This window comes from Kryptolebias marmoratus, linkage group LG3 (assembly GCF_001649575.2).
Source record: "Kryptolebias marmoratus isolate JLee-2015 linkage group LG3, ASM164957v2, whole genome shotgun sequence".
NCBI classification, from domain to species: domain Eukaryota; kingdom Metazoa; phylum Chordata; class Actinopteri; order Cyprinodontiformes; family Rivulidae; genus Kryptolebias; species Kryptolebias marmoratus.
The window spans coordinates 29,977,745-29,996,589 of record NC_051432.1 but is presented as its reverse complement, the minus strand read 5'-3'; the positions used below and the strand labels follow the sequence as shown (position 1 = coordinate 29,996,589).

General features: G+C 50.9%; 1 protein-coding gene across 4 annotated transcripts in view; it reads right to left on the bottom strand.

The window, feature by feature from the left end:
- LOC108250781 (spectrin beta chain, non-erythrocytic 1) overlaps positions 1 to 18,845 on the bottom strand; it is a 42,404-nt gene that overhangs the window by 21,657 nt on the left and 1,902 nt on the right. For 2 of the 4 annotated variants that reach the window (XM_037974703.1, XM_037974704.1), the window contains exons 1-27: positions 15,116 to 15,269; positions 11,292 to 11,443; positions 9,554 to 9,727; positions 8,896 to 8,987; positions 8,741 to 8,821; positions 8,529 to 8,644; positions 8,052 to 8,164; positions 7,536 to 7,723; positions 7,338 to 7,455; positions 7,103 to 7,261; positions 6,727 to 7,029; positions 6,491 to 6,644; positions 5,271 to 6,141; positions 5,056 to 5,193; positions 4,215 to 4,971; positions 3,783 to 3,985; positions 3,540 to 3,630; positions 3,282 to 3,428; positions 2,727 to 2,990; positions 2,350 to 2,574; positions 2,057 to 2,146; positions 1,691 to 1,969; positions 1,486 to 1,616; positions 1,197 to 1,401; positions 740 to 1,114; positions 380 to 624; positions 166 to 304 (exon numbers count right to left, since the gene is read on the bottom strand). In XM_037974703.1, the coding sequence (XP_037830631.1) occupies positions 166 to 304; positions 380 to 624; positions 740 to 1,114; positions 1,197 to 1,401; positions 1,486 to 1,616; positions 1,691 to 1,969; positions 2,057 to 2,146; positions 2,350 to 2,574; positions 2,727 to 2,990; positions 3,282 to 3,428; positions 3,540 to 3,630; positions 3,783 to 3,985; positions 4,215 to 4,971; positions 5,056 to 5,193; positions 5,271 to 6,141; positions 6,491 to 6,644; positions 6,727 to 7,029; positions 7,103 to 7,261; positions 7,338 to 7,455; positions 7,536 to 7,723; positions 8,052 to 8,164; positions 8,529 to 8,644; positions 8,741 to 8,821; positions 8,896 to 8,987; positions 9,554 to 9,727; positions 11,292 to 11,443; positions 15,116 to 15,269 (5,964 nt within the window). Of the gene's footprint in view, positions 1 to 165; positions 305 to 379; positions 625 to 739; positions 1,115 to 1,196; positions 1,402 to 1,485; positions 1,617 to 1,690; positions 1,970 to 2,056; positions 2,147 to 2,349; positions 2,575 to 2,726; positions 2,991 to 3,281; positions 3,429 to 3,539; positions 3,631 to 3,782; positions 3,986 to 4,214; positions 4,972 to 5,055; positions 5,194 to 5,270; positions 6,142 to 6,490; positions 6,645 to 6,726; positions 7,030 to 7,102; positions 7,262 to 7,337; positions 7,456 to 7,535; positions 7,724 to 8,051; positions 8,165 to 8,528; positions 8,645 to 8,740; positions 8,822 to 8,895; positions 8,988 to 9,553; positions 9,728 to 11,291; positions 11,444 to 12,032; positions 12,453 to 15,115; positions 15,345 to 18,845 lie in introns of those variants that run through there. The other 2 variants (XM_017440823.3, XM_017440824.3) reach the window with 2 other exon arrangements.

Sequence of the window (18,845 nt, the reverse complement as noted above, 5' to 3'; positions counted from 1 at the left end):
TCAGGACCTGGACCCAGGTTCAGGTTTGGATCAGGTCAGAACCTCAGGATCTGGACCCAGGTTCTGTTGGGTCAGGACCTGGACCCAGGTTCTGTTGGGTCAGGTCAGAACCTCAGGTTTGGATCAGTTCTGGTCTGACATCACTGGTGCAGACTCTGGGCTCACCTCGGGTGAAGCGTAGTGTTTCCGGGCCAGCAGAGACTTCCCCAGCTCGATGCAGGAGGTGAAGCTGTCGTTTCGAGCGTCGATCTCCGCCTTGATGCCCTGATGGTTGTTCATCAGCAGCTCCACAGTTGAAACGTCTCTGGAACGAAGAGCAGCTCGGTCAGAGTGACTCCTGACACTCTGACCTGCGGCCAGCTGCACCTAACGGGCCTACCTGGGTTTTTCCTGGGCCTCGATGAGCCTGATCACGTCTTCCATCCACAGCATGAGGTCCCGGACCATGCTGAAGAAGCGGAACTTATCCCCGGTGTCCAGGAGGCAGATCCTGCGTCCATCACAAGCCTCCAGGAGGATCCGCCAGGCCTCCAGCACTTCGCTCTCCCGGCGCTGGATGTCGTCCGCCTTATCCCCGGCGTACGCTGACTGCAGGCGCACAGCGTCCTCCTGAAGCTGCCTCACCTGCAGCTCAGAGCACATCGGGGAACACGTCACAGAACCCAACAGCACCAAACTAATGTTCAGATCCATTTTTGTGTCTGAGCTCCCCCCTCTGAGAGGCCAGCAGGGGTCTCACCTGTGTTCCCAGCGCCTGGATGTCATGTTCAAAGGTGGAGTGCATCCTCTGCAGCATCTCCACCGTGTTCTGGTCTCGGCCCACCTCCTCCGGCAGCTTCTTCTGCTTGTCCGCAATGCGTCCCAGGATCTCCTTGGCGTCGTGGTAGAACTTGTGGAGCTCGAAGGAGGCGGCCAGGATCTGAGTTCGGGTGTCGATGAGCTCCAGCAGGTCGGCCCAGGCCTCGTTCAAGCCGTCTTTCCACTCGGCTACCGTGGCTGCGTCACCGTGTCCGGCGTTGATCAGCTCGTCTGCCAGCCGGTTAACGGCGTCTACACGCTCCTGCCCAATGTTTCCAGTGTCCCGTGCAAACTCCCGGAAACGCTCCTGCAGCATCTGAAACCAGGCGTTAGTTGGTACCGCCACAGGAATACCTCTGTCTCCAGTCCTGACCTGAAAGGGACTTGCAGTAACTTACAGTCACGTGTTCGTAATCCTGGCCCAGCTCGTGCGACCCAGCCACCACCTCTCGCTCAGCGATCCACTGCTCCAGGTCATCCACCTCTCGGTTGAGCTGGAAAAGGCGGAGCCGCTCGTCCAGTTTCCCCCGCCTCTCCTCGGACAGGTCCTTCAGGCCGGCGTACAGCTTGTCCACCTTGGACTGCCGCATACTGATCCGCTCACTGACACACAAACACCCACAAAGTTCTGTTACAGGTCAGAAGTTCTGTCCAGGTTTTACATGTCGTACAGACGAGTGTGAGCACCTCTCTGGGTGTCCGTCTGCCACGAGTCCTCGGCTGGTTTTGGACAGCTGGTGGACAGTCTCAGCGTAGTCCTCGACCGCCTGCTCCATGATCTGATGCTTCTTCAGCATGGTGACGGCGCTCTGCTCATCCTGATCGGGAAAACGGCTTCATGAGACTCTGATCTTTACAGGATGGTGTGTGGCCCCCTCTCCCCCCCACAGACCTTGGCCTTCTCCTCGGACATCATGTAGAGCTCCTGTTCGCTCATCCAGGCCTCAGCCTCGGCTGCGTCGAAGTAGTACTGCTGGGCTTTATGGGCCTCCTGCAGCCGTCTGTGTCGCTGCTCCACTTCCTCCATCAGCTGCTTCCACAGCTGCTGCAGGTCGGACAGACGCTGACGGATCACATCGGTGTTGAGGGACTCGTCTTGCAGGAGAGTCTGACTGCGCTCCAGGATGTCGGTAATGCGAGGCTGATGACCCTGGATTTCCTTCTGCAGCGTCTGAGGTCCACAACACAACACAAAGGAAAGTTAGACAGCCAACAAAAAGCCTGCAGCACTTCTGAGGTCATATGAAGGAAAGATCACCTGGTTCTTCTTGATGAGCAGCTGAACCGTCTGCAGGTTGTGTCCATGGTCAGTCGATGTGGCCACAGGCATCTTCTCCTGGGCCCAGAGCTGCAAGAAAGACCAAACAGAAGCTGCAGGTCCTCAGGAGCAGGGAGGGACTAATCTTATCTGGAGAAGGAAGGGAACTATTACAAGAAGGGGAAGGAGTACTTTCATGGGGAGGGGGTGCTGTCACAGGGTATAAGAGAAATCTGGAGCTCAGTGAGGTCTCTTAGATGTTGGAGGTATGTGTGGAAAGCTACACTACATACGATTTCGTCCTCAACGTCACGGTTGAACTGATGAACTTCTCTGGATGCCACCAGGAAGTTTCTGCGGCGCCGCAGCGGCTCCAGCAGCTCTTGGAACTTCTTCTCCACCACCTGCCTTCGCCCGTCAACCTCGTCGGTGTCCTTCACCTCCTGACCGAGGGCCTTCACCTGGCTCTGCAGCTCCACCACCTCCCTCTGACGCACCTCCACCTGGTTCTCCAGCATCTGATGTGAAGAAGGTCAGTCAGAAAACTGGGAGACTGATAATGTCTGTACTTCTACTGATGCTTTCTGGTCTCTTGGTTCCTGGATGCCAACAACAGAACTGTTTCTGCTGCCCTCACCAAACCCCACAGTACTTGGAGTAAAAAATGTACCTGCTGTTTCTTCAGCAGGATGTTGACGGACGTCAGGTCTTTGCCGTAGTCGTCTGACTGGATCTGGCCCTCCAGGCCGCCCAGCCACTTGTCCAGGTCGGTGCAGCTCTGCGTGAACAGCTCGGCCTTGTTGGCGTCAAACAGACACTGGGCTTTGGTCTGAGTGGTGGACTCCAGCTTCTCCCACATGGTGTGGAGAAACGACAGCTTCTCCCTCACCACCGCCTCGGTCTCTGGCTTCTCCGACACCAGCAGCATCCCTTCCTGAGGTCAGAGAGGAAACTGAGCACTCCAAACTCTATATACAATAAAGATCATTGGGTTCAAACCCAGAATGTCCTGAAAATGCAGTCACTGTGATAAAATCCAGAAGTGAGTCACATCGATGAAATCACAAAACAAATCCCAAAGACCTAAAGCTCCAGAGAATCTGCTGGACTCCATGGGACTCGTGAGTTTTACAGATCAGTACGACTCCTCCATGAAAGCCTTCATTGTGTCTGAAATCTCAGGTTCTGTACAGAGTCTTCACCCCCTGCTGAGAACCCTCGGTACCTTCTGGATCTTGTCCAGCCACTCCTTGTTGGACTGCAGTTCGGCCATGAAGGCCTGGTGCTTCAGCCACTTGCTGTGCAGGTTCCTGGCCTCGTCATAGGTCATGTCCTGCGCCGTCAGCATCTTCTCATTGATCCACAGAGACAGCTGCAAAGAGACAACGGAGGTTCATCCTCGGGGAGCAGGAACATTTCTGTCACATTAGTGAGTATTTAGTCATCCCAGAAGGAAACTGTGGCTGTAAGGACGCAGACTGACCTCCTGGCTGTCCTGCAGGAACTTCTGCAGGTCTCGGTTGTCCTTCAGTCTCATCAGCAGCTCCACGGCAGCCTCCCTGTTCTTCTTATGCCTGCAACATGAAGGAACTATGAAAGCGGCACAAAAATGGCTTCTGAGTCTCTGACCCCTGCAGAAGGTTTCGAAGCCAACAGAAACCTTGAAACTAAAACCTGATTGTGGCTAAACAAGGTTTTACCCTCCAGGAAGTCCTACAGAAGGTACCTGTCATCAATGGAGGAGACTCTCTCCTGGATACGATCGGCGTTGACGTTCCCGTCAGCTGCCAGCCGCCGACCCGCCTCCACCACGGCGTTGATCTTATCCTCACTGGCGTCCATGGTGGTCATGAAATCCTCCTGCTTCTTGATGGCGGCCTCAGCCCCCTCCAGGGTGGTCGGCATCTCAGTGTGAGCCAGAACGTACTCCTGCCAAGAAAACAGACAACAGCTGATCACCAGGGTTCATCCTCTGGTGAGCAGAACGAGAAGCTACAGGGATTCAGGTTGTGAGTCGGTTTTCTTTGAGGATCAACACGTCAGTGAAGGTTTTCAGGAAGCAGCTGATTCACGGATTTCTTTTGGATCGGATGCAAATGTTCTGGATCACGTATCAGAACCAACTGAGACCTGGGGTCTTTTCCGGATTCGGTCTCACCTGGTTGTTGAGGAAGGCCTCGGCCTGCCTGGTGTCCCTCAGGAACAGCTGGTAAGCATGGGACTGGGACAGCAGGTTCTGACGATTCTCCCACATTTTGTGGAGCTCATTCCAGCCGGTGTCGAGCGCCTGCAACCGCTGGCGCAGGAACATGTACTGCGCGTCTGTCTGGCCCTGCGTCACCATCTCCCCCATGTCCCGCATCTTCTGGTAGTCCTCCTCGTAGTTCTGGATCTCGTTCTTGATGCCTTCGTGTTGGGCCATTAGCTTCTCGGCCTCAGCCAGCGTGTTGGGCATGTCCTCGGAGGCGATGGCGGTCTGAGTGCGGGACAGCCAGGACTGGAAGTCGTCTAGCTCCCGCAGAAATTGCTGCAGCTTCCGGGCTTCGCCCAGAGACTCCTCTCGAGTCTTCAGAGTGTTCTTCATCTCCTTCCAGACGGCAGTGATCTCAGCCAGGCGTCCCGTGATGGCCTTGGCCTGGTCTGGGTGTTCCTCCGACAGCCGCTGGGCCTCAGCCTGCAGGTCCCCCAGCTTGTCCTCAATGGCGACCAAGTCTCGCTCCATGCCGGTCAGTTTGCGCTGCAGAGCCATGACTCCGGTCAGGTCATTGCCCAGTTCCTGGGTGGATTCGATGACTTTGGTCTTTTCTTTGATCCAGGATTTGGTCTCGTTGCAGTCCAGGTGGTAGTTCTGCACACCCAAAGCTGAGTTCAAGGACTCCTTCTTTTGGTCCACAAGGTCCCGAAACTGACTCCACCTGCAGGGGGACGGGAGGACAGTCAGTTTCAGGGTGTTCCCTACAACAGGCCAGGTTCTGGAAGGGTTCTGGTTAAGTCTGTACCTGTTGTTGAGTTTGTCCTGCTGAGTCTTAATGTCTTTCTCGCTCGGATGTCCGCTGTGGATCAGCTGTCGAGCGATCTGGTTCACCACAGCGACACGAGACGCCTGGCTGTTCATCTCTGGCTCGAGACTCTCAAACCTGCAGAGAGATCAAAGTCTAGATCAGAATCCAGGTCAGACCAGCAGCATCTGATGGAGATGAGCCCGCGGTCCTACCTGTGCTGTATGACCTCTAGGTCCTCCAGTTTTTCAGGGATCTCCATGCTGTTCAGCCACTGCTCCTTCTCATCGATCCAAACCTCGCAGGCGTCGGCCTCGCTGAACATTTTGTAGAGCGCCAGCGCGTCCTGCAGGGCCTGCTTCCTCAGCTTCGTCAACTCCGACACCTCCTTGTAGCGCTCCTCGATGCCAGACAGTCGGCCGCGCACCTCCTCTGACTCCGCCTTCTCCCTGGGCAGCGCCGCGACCTGCTCGTGCAGCGAGTCGATGACTGAGCAGTAGCTGGCCACCTCCACGGCAGCGTCCTTGTGTTTCCTGACCAGCGCCTGGGTGGAGAACTCGTCATGGCCCGTCTCACCGCTGGAAACTATGCGCAGCGCATCCAGTGTCCAGGCGTCAACATCGTCTGCATCGGCCTGGAACTGATGCAGAGCCAGAGCTTCTTCCAGCCTCCTCTTCCTCGCGGCCACGAGCTGCTCCAGCCCAACCCACTGAGCCTGTAGATCCACGATTCGCTCTTGGATCTTAGCAGCACCGAAGTGACCCGCCTCCACCATGGCCTGGCCCTCGGCCATGGTGTGCTGCAGGTGTCCGGCGCGGCCGCTCATCTCGTCCTCCAGGGCGCGCTGCTGGCTCAGGAGGCGCACCGCTCCCGTCAGGTCCTTACCCAGCTCCAGGGAGGACAGGATCTGCTCCTTCTCACGGATCCAGCCCTCTTCCTCCGCCATCTCCCAGAAGAATTTCCAAAGCCGGCGAGATTCTTCCAGGCGGGCGCGACGCTCGGCGGCCAGCTGGGTCAGCTCCTGGTAGCAGAAGTCCAGGTGGGCCACCCGGTCCTGGACCACCTGAGGATCGCAGGGTTTGTAGCCTGGAGGAGAAAACATTTCATTCAGTTAGTTTATTTCAGGTATGAACCCAAACCTTCGTCCTCAGACTGATGAAACAAAACATTCTCAACAAAAACAAGGATGGACACAGCTGGGTTCTCAGTGGGTTCTGGTCTGGATCAGAGGAGGGGAACTCTGAAACTAATCCTGTATATTCGGAGGAAGTTGTGTGAAAATAAAACATCCTGGAGCAAACAAACCCCCACCCCCCTTTGAGAAACGAGTCCTGAGGCCCAAATAAAACCTGAGATCCTTCAAATAAAACAACAGATCCAGAAACCAGAGGAGAACCTGAGAGCAGATGTGTTTCAGAGGACACAGGAAGCTCACCGCTGTCGCACACCGAGTGCTTGTTGGCGTTGCTGACGACGGCCTTCACCCTGTCGGCCTGGATGGAGATGTCGGCCTCCACCAGGGCGTGTTTCTGCAGCAGGTCCTCCACCCCCAGCAGATGTTTGCCATAATCCTGAGACAGCAGTAACATCTGGAACAGACAGAGGAGCAGTTAGAGCCGTAGCGGCGGGATCCGGGGAGCTTCGTGGCAGGCCGTGAGCTTATGGGCGGACCTTCATCTCGTCCATCCAGTCCATGATGTAGAGCATCTCCTGGAACACCCTCTGCAGACCCAGGTTCATCTCCAGCCTCTGCCTGCGCGCCTTCAGCAGCTCCAGCAGGTACTCCCACAGTCGGATCACGTTGTCCTTCCTGGCTGTGATGCGTTTGATGTCGTGGTAACGCTCCGCCTCCAGCTCCTTCGCCACGGCGACCACGGCCTGGACTCGCTCCTCGTATGCTGCGATGTCCGTCTCGATGGCTTCGTGCTTCTTTGTGGCCGCCTCCACGGCCTGGAGGTCAAAGCCGAAGTTGTCCTGGAGACAGAGAGGAGATGGGTTAAAGGAAGCAGAGGACAGGTGAGCAACAGGCGAGTGTGGCTCCGCCCACCTGAGATACCAGCCTCTGGTTCTCGCTGAGCCAGGTCTCTCTCATGGCCGCCTTCCTGTCGAAGCGTCTGGCCAGCTGCTCCAGCTTCTCCTGACGAATCAGCTCCGTCCTCAGAGCCAGCTCCCTCTCATGTTCTGCCTTCTCCAGCCGCTCCCACGCCTGTGGACAGGAGAACCAGTGTGACCTCTGACCCCTCCTCTGATTGGCCACAATCAGGGAGAAGAGCGGCTCTGACCTTGTTGATGTCGGAGATGAGTTTTCCTTCACGGGGCATGTAGACCTTCTGGTTGTTGGCTCTCATCTTACTCTGGATGGTGAAGAGGAGGACCTCCAGGTTCCCCTTCTCTGTAAACCTGAGGGGGCGGGGCATAGATCAGATCAGTTACCTGGTTACAAACATGAGAGCATCAGGAGGACAGGTAACAGTTCTGACTTTGGAGGCTTCTCCACGGTCCGGTACGTGTTGAAGGCCTGCAGCTGCTGCTGGACCCCCAGCAGAGAGTTGGCGAACTTCCTGTTGTTGAGGATGATGATGGTCTGTTCGATCCACTCCAGCAGGTCTGAGGCCAGAGATTCGTACTTCTCGATCATCTTCTCCGTCTCGATGGCGTTGTCCAGCACCTGCACAGCACCAAGACAGCAGAACTGGAGGAACTCCATTTAACAAGCTGAAGGGACATCTGTAGAACCCGTCAGACCAGAGGAACCACAGAAAGTACGTTCTAAAGAAGAATCTGAAACTGATGCACATTAAACACTTTGTCCTACTTCCTGTTTTCTCCTCACAGGATCCACAGCTGATATCAACTAGTTGGAGGTTTTCTTACAGCAGAGTTCTGGAGACCTTCATGGAGCTCCAGAGTCAGAACCTACAACTTTCAGTCCAAATGCAACAAAGATCTGACACAAGGAAGCAGATTTTAGATGCTTTTGTTTTGAAATTCCTGACCTTTCCGATGCGTTTGCCCTCCACCTTCAGAGCCTTCATCTTGGAGAAGTAGTGATAATACGTCACCACGTAGGTGATGACTGACTTCTCATCGGGCTGATCCACGCTGATATCTGCACAGCAAGCAACACATCAGTGAGTTTCCACCTGCAGGGCGCCGCCGCACACAGGAAGTTACAGAGAAAACCATCAAAATAAAAGCACGAATCATAAAGGTCACCTTCAAAAAATCTGCTTTAAATTTAAACAATCTGGGTAAACAGGTGGTTGTTAGTAACCCGGTTAAACTGCTCAATGTGTGGTAGTAACCTGGTTGTAACCTGGTTAAACTGGTCAGAGTGTGGTAGTAACCTGGTTAAACTGGTCAGAGTGTGGTAGTAACCTGGAAGTAACCTGGTTAAACTCGTCAGAGTTTGGTAGTAACCTGGTTAAACTGGTCAGTGTGTGGTAGTAACCTGGTAGTAACCTGGTCAGTACCTTCTGGGTCGAGCAGTTTGGTCAGGCCCAGGTGCTGCTCTGCCAGGTTGAAAGCATTCTGCAGGTTGTAGTGAGCGTTGGACTTTTTCAGTTTATCAAAGTCAATCAAATCAGGTCTGAAAAGAAAAAAACACATTTTTAACCCAACAGCAGCAGCAGCAGCTGCTACAGCACACCTGTGCATCATCTGAGGACGGAGATGAAGACGGTACCTGTGTTTGTGAATGAGTGCGTTGAAGGCCATCCCGTCTCTCCAGCTGGTGGTGAAGTTATGGATGTTGACGTTGGAGTACCTGAGGAAGAGGCAGCAGGTAGAGTTGGTCTTCCTCATCAGTAAACAGCCTCACCTGCAGCAGCGAAGACTCACCCAGCTGTCTTCATCTGACACCAGAGTAGCAGAGCGTCTTTGGCCGAACGCTTCTCTTTGTTGTCTTCAGTTTCCACACTGATGTCCTGAATCTGAAGGCGAGACACCACAGTCACACCTGTCAGACCTCCACCTGTCAGACCTCCACCTGTCACACCTGTGAGACCTCCACCTGTTACACCTGTCAGACCTCCACCTGTCACACCTGTCAGACCCCCACCTGTCAGACCTGTCAGACCCCCACCTGTCACACCTGTCAGACGGATGATAATGTCTCGTCTTCAGTAAAACAGAAACTTCAGAAAAATCAGTTGGATGTTTTTGTGATGCGTTCAAGTGTCGTTTTTATGCTCGTGAATTGAAGAGATACAGCAGTACTTCCTGTTGTCTCCACTCATTCTTGGCATCAGTTTGTTCTAAAACAAAATGAACGGGTTCTGTAGGTGTTCCAGCAAAGACCATCCCTGATTGGCTGATTCTGTCTGTGATGTCACTGCTCAGGGTTTCCATGACAACAGTGAAACATAAAGGGTTTGGACTTTAACCTGAACCACTGACAGTCTGCCAATCAGAGTTGTTAAAGAGTAATGAGGGGGTGGGGCTTCTTGAGTCCACCTGCTCAGGTATGGACGCTGCAGCCGGCCCTCAGGTGAGTTACCTGGAAACGAAGGATGATGGTCCAGATCAGACCCAACGTCAGGCGGTGATTCCCGTCCACAATGTCGTGGGAGCCCATGTTCTCCAGGTGAACCCGCTGCTCCTTCAGGAACTGCAACGCTTTGTCCACGTTCTCCAGGCAGTGGATCCGCATCCGGCCTTTGGTGGGCTTCGGCTGTGATCACACATCAGACCAGAGTCAGGATCAGGGTCTCAGGTCCTGGATTGCAGCTACACCTGCAGACATGTGGCCTGCTTTTCATGGCAGCCTCTTCAACAGAACCATGAATTCTAGAAATTTGCCTTTCTGATTTCCTGGCAGATTTTCACAATAAAAGATATAATTAAATAAAAGATGTTTGCTAATAATATTAACAGCAAATGCTTCCATTTATTTTCTCACAGGGTTCCAAAAAGAATAGCTGGCCCTGAACGCAGCACAGGAAGTGAGCGAACATCAAGTGTCCAGGCGCTGCCGGCGGTCAGAACCCTCCCGCTCCGCCCGCCATCAGCAGGAAAACAGGAAGTGGAACACAGCTGGAAAAACTCTCACACCCTCGCTGTGCAACATTTACACTTCTGTAAACATGCTCCGCCCACTTTCTGAAACAGGGCCTTAAGGTGTGATCAGAGGGGGAGGGGACACAGACATGCTCCGCCCACTTCCTGAAACAGGAGCTTTAATAAAAACTGATTAGAAACCCACAAAACTTAATCCTAACAATCATAATTCTGCAAACTGACTACATTTCCCAGAAGCCTTTGGGTGAGAACATATGTCATCTTTCCAGCTGCTGGCTTCAGTCAACAGGAAGCTGCGAGCTCGCCGCTAACGATGGCTCCACCTGAACTTTGACTTTAGAAACTGGATCCAGAACCAGAATCACACGTTGAACCTTTCGGCTGGTCAAACTTTTCAGCTTTTCAAATTTTTTTCTTGTATTTTCAGCCTGTTTTCTGTATTTACAGCCTGTTTTCTTGTATTTTCAGCCTGTTTCCTGTATTTTCAGCCTGTTTTTTATATTTTCAGCCTGTTTTCCTGTATTTTCAGTCTGTTTCCTGTATTTTCAGCCTGTTTCCTGTATTTTCAGACTGTTTTCTGTATTTACAGCCTGTTTTCTTGTATTTTCAGCCTGTTTCCTGTATTTTCAGCCTGTTTTTTGTATTTTCAGCCTGTTTCCTGTATTTTCAGCCTGTTTTCTGTATTTACAGCCTGTTTTCTTGTATTTTCAGCCTGTTTCCTGTATTTTCAGCCTGTTTTTTATATTTTCAGCCTGTTTTCCTGTATTTTCAGTCTGTTTCCTGTATTTTCAGCCTGTTTCCTGTATTTTCAGACTGTTTTCTGTATTTACAGCCTGTTTTCTTGTATTTTCAGCCTGTTTCCTGTATTTTCAGCCTGTTTTTTGTATTTTCAGCCTGTTTCCTGTATTTTCAGCCTGTTTTCTGTATTTACAGCCTGTTTTCTTGTATTTTCAGCCTGTTTCCTGTATTTTCAGCCTGTTTTTTATATTTTCAGCCTGTTTTCCTGTATTTTCAGTCTGTTTCCTGTATTTTCAGCCTGTTTCCTGTATTTTCAGACTGTTTTCTGTATTTACAGCCTGTTTTCTTGTATTTTCAGCCTGTTTCCTGTATTTTCAGCCTGTTTTTTGTATTTTCAGCCTGTTTCCTGTATTTTCAGCCTGTTTTTTGTATTCTCAGCCTGTTTTCTGTATTCTCAGCCTGTTGGACATGTCAGGTACCAGTCTCTCTCCGGAGAGAACCTCCAGCAGCTTGATGAGCATCCGTCCGTCCCTCAGGTCCATGTAGAGATCTGTGATCCTGCAGGAGACCCTGGACAGGTGTGAGTTGACCCACTTGGTGAAGGTCTTCTTCTGAACTGCCTCTCGTTCATCTGAGAACAAACAGAACCACGTGGTGAGCCAGGTCTCAGCAGAATCACAGCTGCAGAAAGATTACAGGGAGAGACAGGAGCTTTATTGTGAAGGGATAACAGGAAGTAGAAGTGACACAGAATCAGATTCTGTTGGGTGACGGAGGGAACAGAAAATTTTCCGTTTTGTTTATAAATGAGAACAGAAATGTTGAGCTGTGACCTCACAGTTGGTTTTTATTTCATTACAAGAAAGCTGCAAAGAAACAAATCACAGTAAACTGGTGATATGAGCCGTCAGACTGACAGAACTCCCATGGAAATCACTCTCCCTCCCTCCCCTCCCTCCTGAGGGTCATTCAGGTCAGCCCGGCTCACAGGAGATGTGTTTTGGTTAAATGGATGAAGGTGCGGTTCGTCATCTCCTCAAACTGAGAAATGAGTTTATTTAAAACCCAAACCCGCCTTCTGAGCCGGAGGCCATCTTCAGAACCTCCACCCTGCTTTAAAAGAACCCTCGGGTTCATCCTGAGGCCAGACGGGGGTCAGGACAGGAACCTGAGGACCAGAAGGATCTGTCCAACTTGCTGAGACAGCCTGTCCTCCTTACCTTGCAGCTGCTTGAATCGACCCTCCAGCAGGTTGTAGCTGATCTGCTGAGCTGGGTCCGCCTCCATCACACCCTGAGGTCCACAACCGGTCCAAAAACCACAACACTGAAGCTCTCCTGAACCCAGAACTTCAGGACCATAACAGAAACCGATCCAATTCAGCCAACCCCACCACAGCCCACAGAGGTTCCTGCAGCTGAAGCTCGGACTAGAATCTCTGGTTTAGTTTGGAAACGATCAAATCTTTCTGCTGAAAATGCAGCTGACGACTCAGACAAACTTCCGTCTCCTCTCGTGGCCCGCAGGAGATCCAAGAACAAAACATCCGGTCATTTCTGCCGATTTCCAACGCAGAAGAAGAAAACTCAGGTCCTGAAAACTGAAAAACGTCCTCGTGTCGCTGGAGCTGGAAGACAGAGTCCAGAGGTCGCAGGACGGCGAGCGCAGAGCGAGAGTGTGTGTGTGTGTGTGTTTGTGTGTGTGTGTGTGTGTGTGAGGGTGTGTGTGTGTGTGTGTGTGTGAGGGTGTGTGTGTGTGTGTGTGTGAGGGTGTGTGTGTGTGTGTGTGTGTGTGTGTGTGTACAGCCCTGCCCTTCATTTGAAGCTTCATGACGCTCCTTCTTCTTCTGTTGCTGATTGTTTCAACTCTGTGATCTGATTGGTCAGGATTCCCTCCTGAGGCACGCACACACGTGGAGCCCCGCCCCCTCTCCTAAACACACACTGTAAAACATATCGTCTCGTCAAACACTTCAGCTTCTCATTTTTTAGAGAAAAGTCCAAAAAATATTTTTACAAACTTGGAAAATAAAAATGTTCCAAACTGAGAAGGTTCCTGAGAACATCTGAGGTTTTACTGGGAACCAAGAACCCAAGAAAGCAGCTTGGATTTTAACCAAAAACGATTTTTATGTTCTTTAGGTTCTTCTGGTCCTTCTGGTTCCTTAGGTCCTTCAGGTCTTCAGGTCCTTCAGGTTATTCAGGTCCTTCGGGTCCTTCTGGTCCTTCTGGTTCCTTAGGTCCTTCTGGTTCTCCAGGTTCTTCAGTTCCTTCAGGTCCTTCTGGTTCTTCAGTTCCTTCAGGTCCTTCTGGTTCTTCAGTTCCTTCAGGTCCTTCAGGTTCTTTAGGTCCTTCAGGTCCTTCAAGTCCTTCAGGTCCTTCCGGTTCTTCAGGTCTTCAGGTCCTTCTGGTTCTTTAGGTCCTTCAAGTCCTTCAGGTCCTTCTGGTCCTTCAGGTCCCACCTGCTGCTCGTTTGGGATCAGTGTCTGAAGTAAAACCCAGTCAGATAAACTCTGTAGACTCTGAGGCTGATTTAGCAGAAGCGCCAACAGGAAGTGTTTTATTAAACCTCCACAATAAAAGAATCCTCTCAGGTTTAATAAAAATAAAACATAAAACTCTGAAGTGTGTTTATAGTCACACTTGAATCTGATTGGCTGTGCAGGGGACTGACATCAGTAGGCGGAGCCTCAACTATCTACCCTCTGATTGGACAGTTTGATCTGTGACTGAGCTGTCGCCATCCAATCAGGCTGCTCTCCACAGATGGGGTCAAAGTTCACTGCTGGAACTTCAGGAAGTCTGATTTACAACTTTTTCCGTTTTTGGTGTTTTTTGTTTGATTTTGACACATCGTGCCAAAAAATGTGAAAACTTTTCTGAGCATCAGTTTATAATATCAAACATTTCGAGCTCATCGACCCAAACATCAGGTCCGGGTTCTGAGTCCTTTCAGGACCAGAACCCGGACCAGCAGGAAACAGACCAGCAGGACCAGAATCTGAATGGGAAAACAGACATTTACACTCACAACAAAACAGGAAGGGCTGTTTTTACAGTGCAGTGTGTGTTTGTGTTTGTGTGTGTGTGTGTGTGTGTGTTTGTGTGTGTGTGTGTGTGTTTGTGGGTGTGTGTGGGTGTGTGTGTGCGTGTGTGTGTGAGTGTTTCCCATCATTGTTTCCTCACATTCCAGACTCAAGGACAGGAAGTAAGAAACAAACATCCTGCAGACAAGCTCCTCTGATTCTGTCTCTGAGACTACCTGAGCTGATCCCATGAAGTCCGAACATCCTGGATCAGAACCAGAACCGGTCTGAACCCCCAAACAGCCCCTGTCCAGGTGTCTCTGTTATTCACACTCATCTCAATATTTAGAGATTTGCAAAGAAACTCCAACTCCCAGAATGCCTCTGACCAACGGCCCACCAATCACAGAGCTTTAGCTCATTAACTCGGTTCAGCCGCTCCGGTTTGGAGACTTCCTGTCACTCCTGAAGGTGGTCCAGACCTCCAGGGTCTCTGAAGGTCTGTCAGTTTTTGTTTCAGCTCCAGTCCTTGGACCTGACCTCTGACCTCTGACCCTTGCAGATATAAAAGGCTCCAGCTCAGCCCAAGAGCTGACAGACTGTGGTCCAGTGTCAACGTTTGGTCCAGTATCTAATAAAACGAGTGAATCACGCTTCAAATGAGAAACAGTATTCAGTTTTGTGTTGCGTTTGGGACAGCTGGTCCTCCCTGACAGCAGGGGGCGCTGCTGATTACATCAGTCTCATGATGATTTAAACGTGTTAGGATACTAGACTGTCACTGGCAGGAACTGAAGCCAGGTTTACAGAAGCTGCCATGTTGGATGATTGGGCTTTAAGCCCCACCCACTCCCCTCGCACAATCACAGTGTCACATGACCTCTCCTTTAAGCATGAAAATAAAATCTGAACAAACTGCAGGAAGCCAAGAGATACAGGAATCAACAAGTCACACCTGAAAAACCTGATCCCAGGTGTGTTTTACATCGAGGGCGGGGCCTAAAACTGGTCCTGGAACCAGCCTGTGAGGGGCGCTGTAACGTTTCCAGCTTCAGCTTCCAGGTTCCTGGATGGAGTCGAGTTATTTACAAGTCTATGGTAACGTTTAAGGTGGACCTGTGAGTTAAGATGGACCTGTGAGTTAAGGTGGACCTGGTGAGTTAAAGTGGACCTGTGAGTTAAGGTGGACCTGTGAGTTAAGGTGGACCTGTGGACCTCTCCACTTAAGGAGGACATGTTGGATTTAAGGTGGACCTGTTACAGAGGTGTTGCTCCTACCTGCGAGCGCCTTGATGCGGGACCTCTCGAAGAGCCGGGCCGAGCTGTTTTCGTTGTCCCAGTCGTCGTCCCAGCGGTTGTTGACCGTGTCACCGCTGCTGTACTGCTGCTGCAGCTCCATGTGGTCGAACTCCGCCGCCACCGTCGTCATCATGACTGATCAGCTGACACGAGGCTTGCCGTCAGAGGAGACGCGTCCACATGGGCGGCTTCGGGTCCACTGACAACCCTGCAGGGAGGACAGGAAACGGGTCAGAGACAGCGTCTCCGCCTCCTTCTGTTCAAACGAAAGCCAGAGGAGTCAGTTCATGGGAGCTGCCATGTTGTGTTTTTAGAGCCAGAATCTGTGCAGGACGTGTGGCTTTAAGCTCCGCCTACTCAACCTCACAAACATTTCGCCGTGATCAGATTCACGGCGAAATGTGTCAGAAAATGAATATTTTATCAGACAGCAGCAAAGTGAGAACGATGAGAACGATTTAAATGTATTTATGTGATTGAGCATCACTCTGAGAAAACCTGTTGTTTCCAGGCTGTTTAATCTGGAAATGACGTGACCCACAGTTATGACTCGGAGCATATTGATGGTCTGCGTCCATGACTCCTCAGAAGCTTCATGACTCCACCCTGACAGGAAGTCATCTGCTGACTCACTCAAACAAAAACAACAAATGGGTCTAATTTCTAGGTTGTCAATGATAAACTTCAGTTTCAGCCGTTTTCATGGAACACAGATTAAATTTTAACGACACCAAAGATCAATAAATGCTTTAAAGCCTTAAAACACACCATCATTCTTCCAGCAACCCACACTTTCAGACAGTCTTTGAACTCATCATGTGTGAGGTTTAGTTCAGTCAGGACAAATCATTTGAAGCGTTTTCAGACTATAAGAAGCCTGAGAGGAGCAGTGAAAACAGCTCTGTGACAGGAAACAATCGGACTTTAAAACAAACCCTGATTGGACTCGATCTGATTTATTCATGAACTTCTGTCCCTCCTCTCATGACCCCTCCGGGCTCCTGTAGTCTGATCGATACCACTCACTGATCCAGAACATCCTCATCTGGAGGAAGAGTAAACAACAGCAGAACTACAGCTCCCAGAGTCTGAGCGTGACGTGCTCTGATTGGCCGAGCAGGTCAGCTGACCAGCGCTAATGGAGACAGGAAGTGAGATCGATTAAACCATTACAGCACTCAGACCAGAACCGGGGTCCCAGAGGTCCAGCTAATGGATCAGACTTCCCTGAAACAGATCCCAGATCAGACTGAGCTGAGGGCAGCGTCACTGCAGGACCACAGGTCAAAGGTCAGGGGGCAGGGCTGAATCAACACCTGAGAGGGGCCTTCATGGAGTCTCTTACTGATCAGGATCTCAGCGGATGACTTCAAGCTCAGAGTGAACTTTGACCCCCAGGAACTGTTCAATCAGGAGGCAGAAGTTTCTGATTCTCCGGGCTGGGAGCCAATCAGATCTGAGTGGGAGGTAACCAGTTCTGGTCCTGTAACAACATTCAGCTCTGTGTCCACCTGGACGGACTCGAGGTGGCGGTGAAGGTGTGGGCAGGAAGTACCAGGCCCCGCCCACTCCTTCTGAAGTTCTCTTTAGTTACATATTTCAACAGGTGACAGGATGCCCCCATCTCAGGCTCCGCCCCCAACAATGTTTGGTTTGATAATAAACACCTGAGAACTTTTTGAGCTTCAGCTCCTCCGAAGCTCTTCAGTTGAGCTTTAAAGGTCAAAAGAAATAAAAAATACAAAGAACCAGTTTCAGGGTTTTTTTCAGTTAAACCCCCCCATCAAACCCTGCAGTGCTCCATTCTGTGGCTGACTGTGGGCGGAGTTACCTCCATAGAAGGAGGCGGAGCCAGCTGTGGCAGACCGCTGTAGGACACTGAAGAGGTTACGTCACAGCGTTTCTCAGGGAAAATGGAAGCAGAAGAAGAAGCAGGTTTTGTTAACAGGAGGACTGCTTTGAAAACATTTTGTTTTGTTTTTGGTCTGGAGTGATGCTGCGAGGAACTGGAACCCCTGAGCGTTACGATGATGTCACACAGTCTGCAAGGAGATTCCCATCCGGACAGCGGGAGGACAGCGCCGAGAGGAGGCCGGATGGAGGCCATTAGGTCGGTTCCGGTCCGACAGGCGGTGGTTCTCCTGTTGAAGGGTTCTATCTCAGGTTCTCCTCTTCAGAACGGTACCTGCAGTCCGTCTCCAGACTCTGGGCTGCAGCTAAACGAACCACATCCATCAAACCTTCTGGTCCTTCAGAAGAGGAAGAACGACTCAGCTGTGGGAGTTTTGGGTCGGTCCCCGCCCACACGGTTATTTCCTGCCTGGTTGGCTCTCGATGCGTCAAACTTCAGAACGATCACAGGAAACGATGAAGAGACCAGAGTCATTTATTCAATCTTTGATTATTAATTTAAAATCAGTGAATAACATCTTTTTATGACTTTTTAGCTTCAACACACGTTTTTTTTATTTATTAAGTTTTTTGTAAAAATGTTGAAGGATTTATGGTTTGGGCTCAGTTTTCTCAGGTCAGCGTTGGTTTGTCTCGTTATGATGGACCCCCACCCCCATCCCCACCACCTGTCAGGAAGAAACACCACGAGACATTCCTCTGAGCCTGACAGTCACAGCTGAGGGCACACAGAACCCACATCATTCACTGTCAGGTTCAGAACGCTGAACCCCCCCCAGATCACACTCACAACTGGAGAACTGTAGGAACCAAAGGGTCTGCTCAGACCAGTCCAGAACCAGCTTCCAGAGCCCCGAAGTGTTTCTGTTCGGAGGGTGGAAACTTTGGGAATACGAGCACCACGAACGGCTTCAACAACCAACTAAACCTTCAAGTTTTATCTTTTAAAAACTGAAGAGGAGCAATCATTGAAAACACTACATCTCAAGATCTTCAGCTTGGAGTTTCAGACCTCCGCTTTGGTTCTGCTCCAGAAGGTTCTGGTTCCTTCAGATGAAACTTTCCAAACCTGAGTAGAGCTGCCATGATGTTTGTAGAGAGAGGAGGCTTTCAAACAAGCCATGACCTTTGACCTTTGACCTGCTAACTGAGGCCTGTAGAGTCTGAGATGAAGCTCATTGCACGGTCTGACCTTCAGGGTGAATCTGTCTTAAATGTTTCCTCCTCTGAATAATCTTCCTCTCTGTAGAACGATGGACTCTAAATGACCTTTGACCCTTCCCAGGTTGATTCTCTGAGGTCATTGCTGATGTCTTTTCGCCCTGGCGTTGTGTTAACACACACCTGCAGAACCTCCTGCTGATCGGTTCTGCAGCAGCCAGGTGGAACCAGATCTAACTTTTGGTTCTGTTGGGTTGGATCTACAGAACCTCCTGAGAATAAGAAGATTTGATTGGATGTGATAATCGGTAAATATTCAGATTCAAAGAGGAAGTTCAACTTTCGGATGGCCAGTCGAAACTCAAGATGAAGATCTGAAAAGAACCTTCGGCCTTTCTGGGTGCTGGATCAAGATCTGAGGGAAATCAGGTGGATCTGAAGCAGAAGAACCTCAGGGTGACGTCTCAGCGATCAGCCGAAAGTCAGAAGAATGAGCCGAGAGCCGAGAGCCGGGTGGAGTTACTGGATTTACTCCGAACACAAACAGTCATTTCCTGCCAGCCCCACCCATCAGCTGACGGCTGATCTCAGCTCAGGACAAACAGCTGAGGCTGGGGGGGGAAACAGCTGAAGCTGG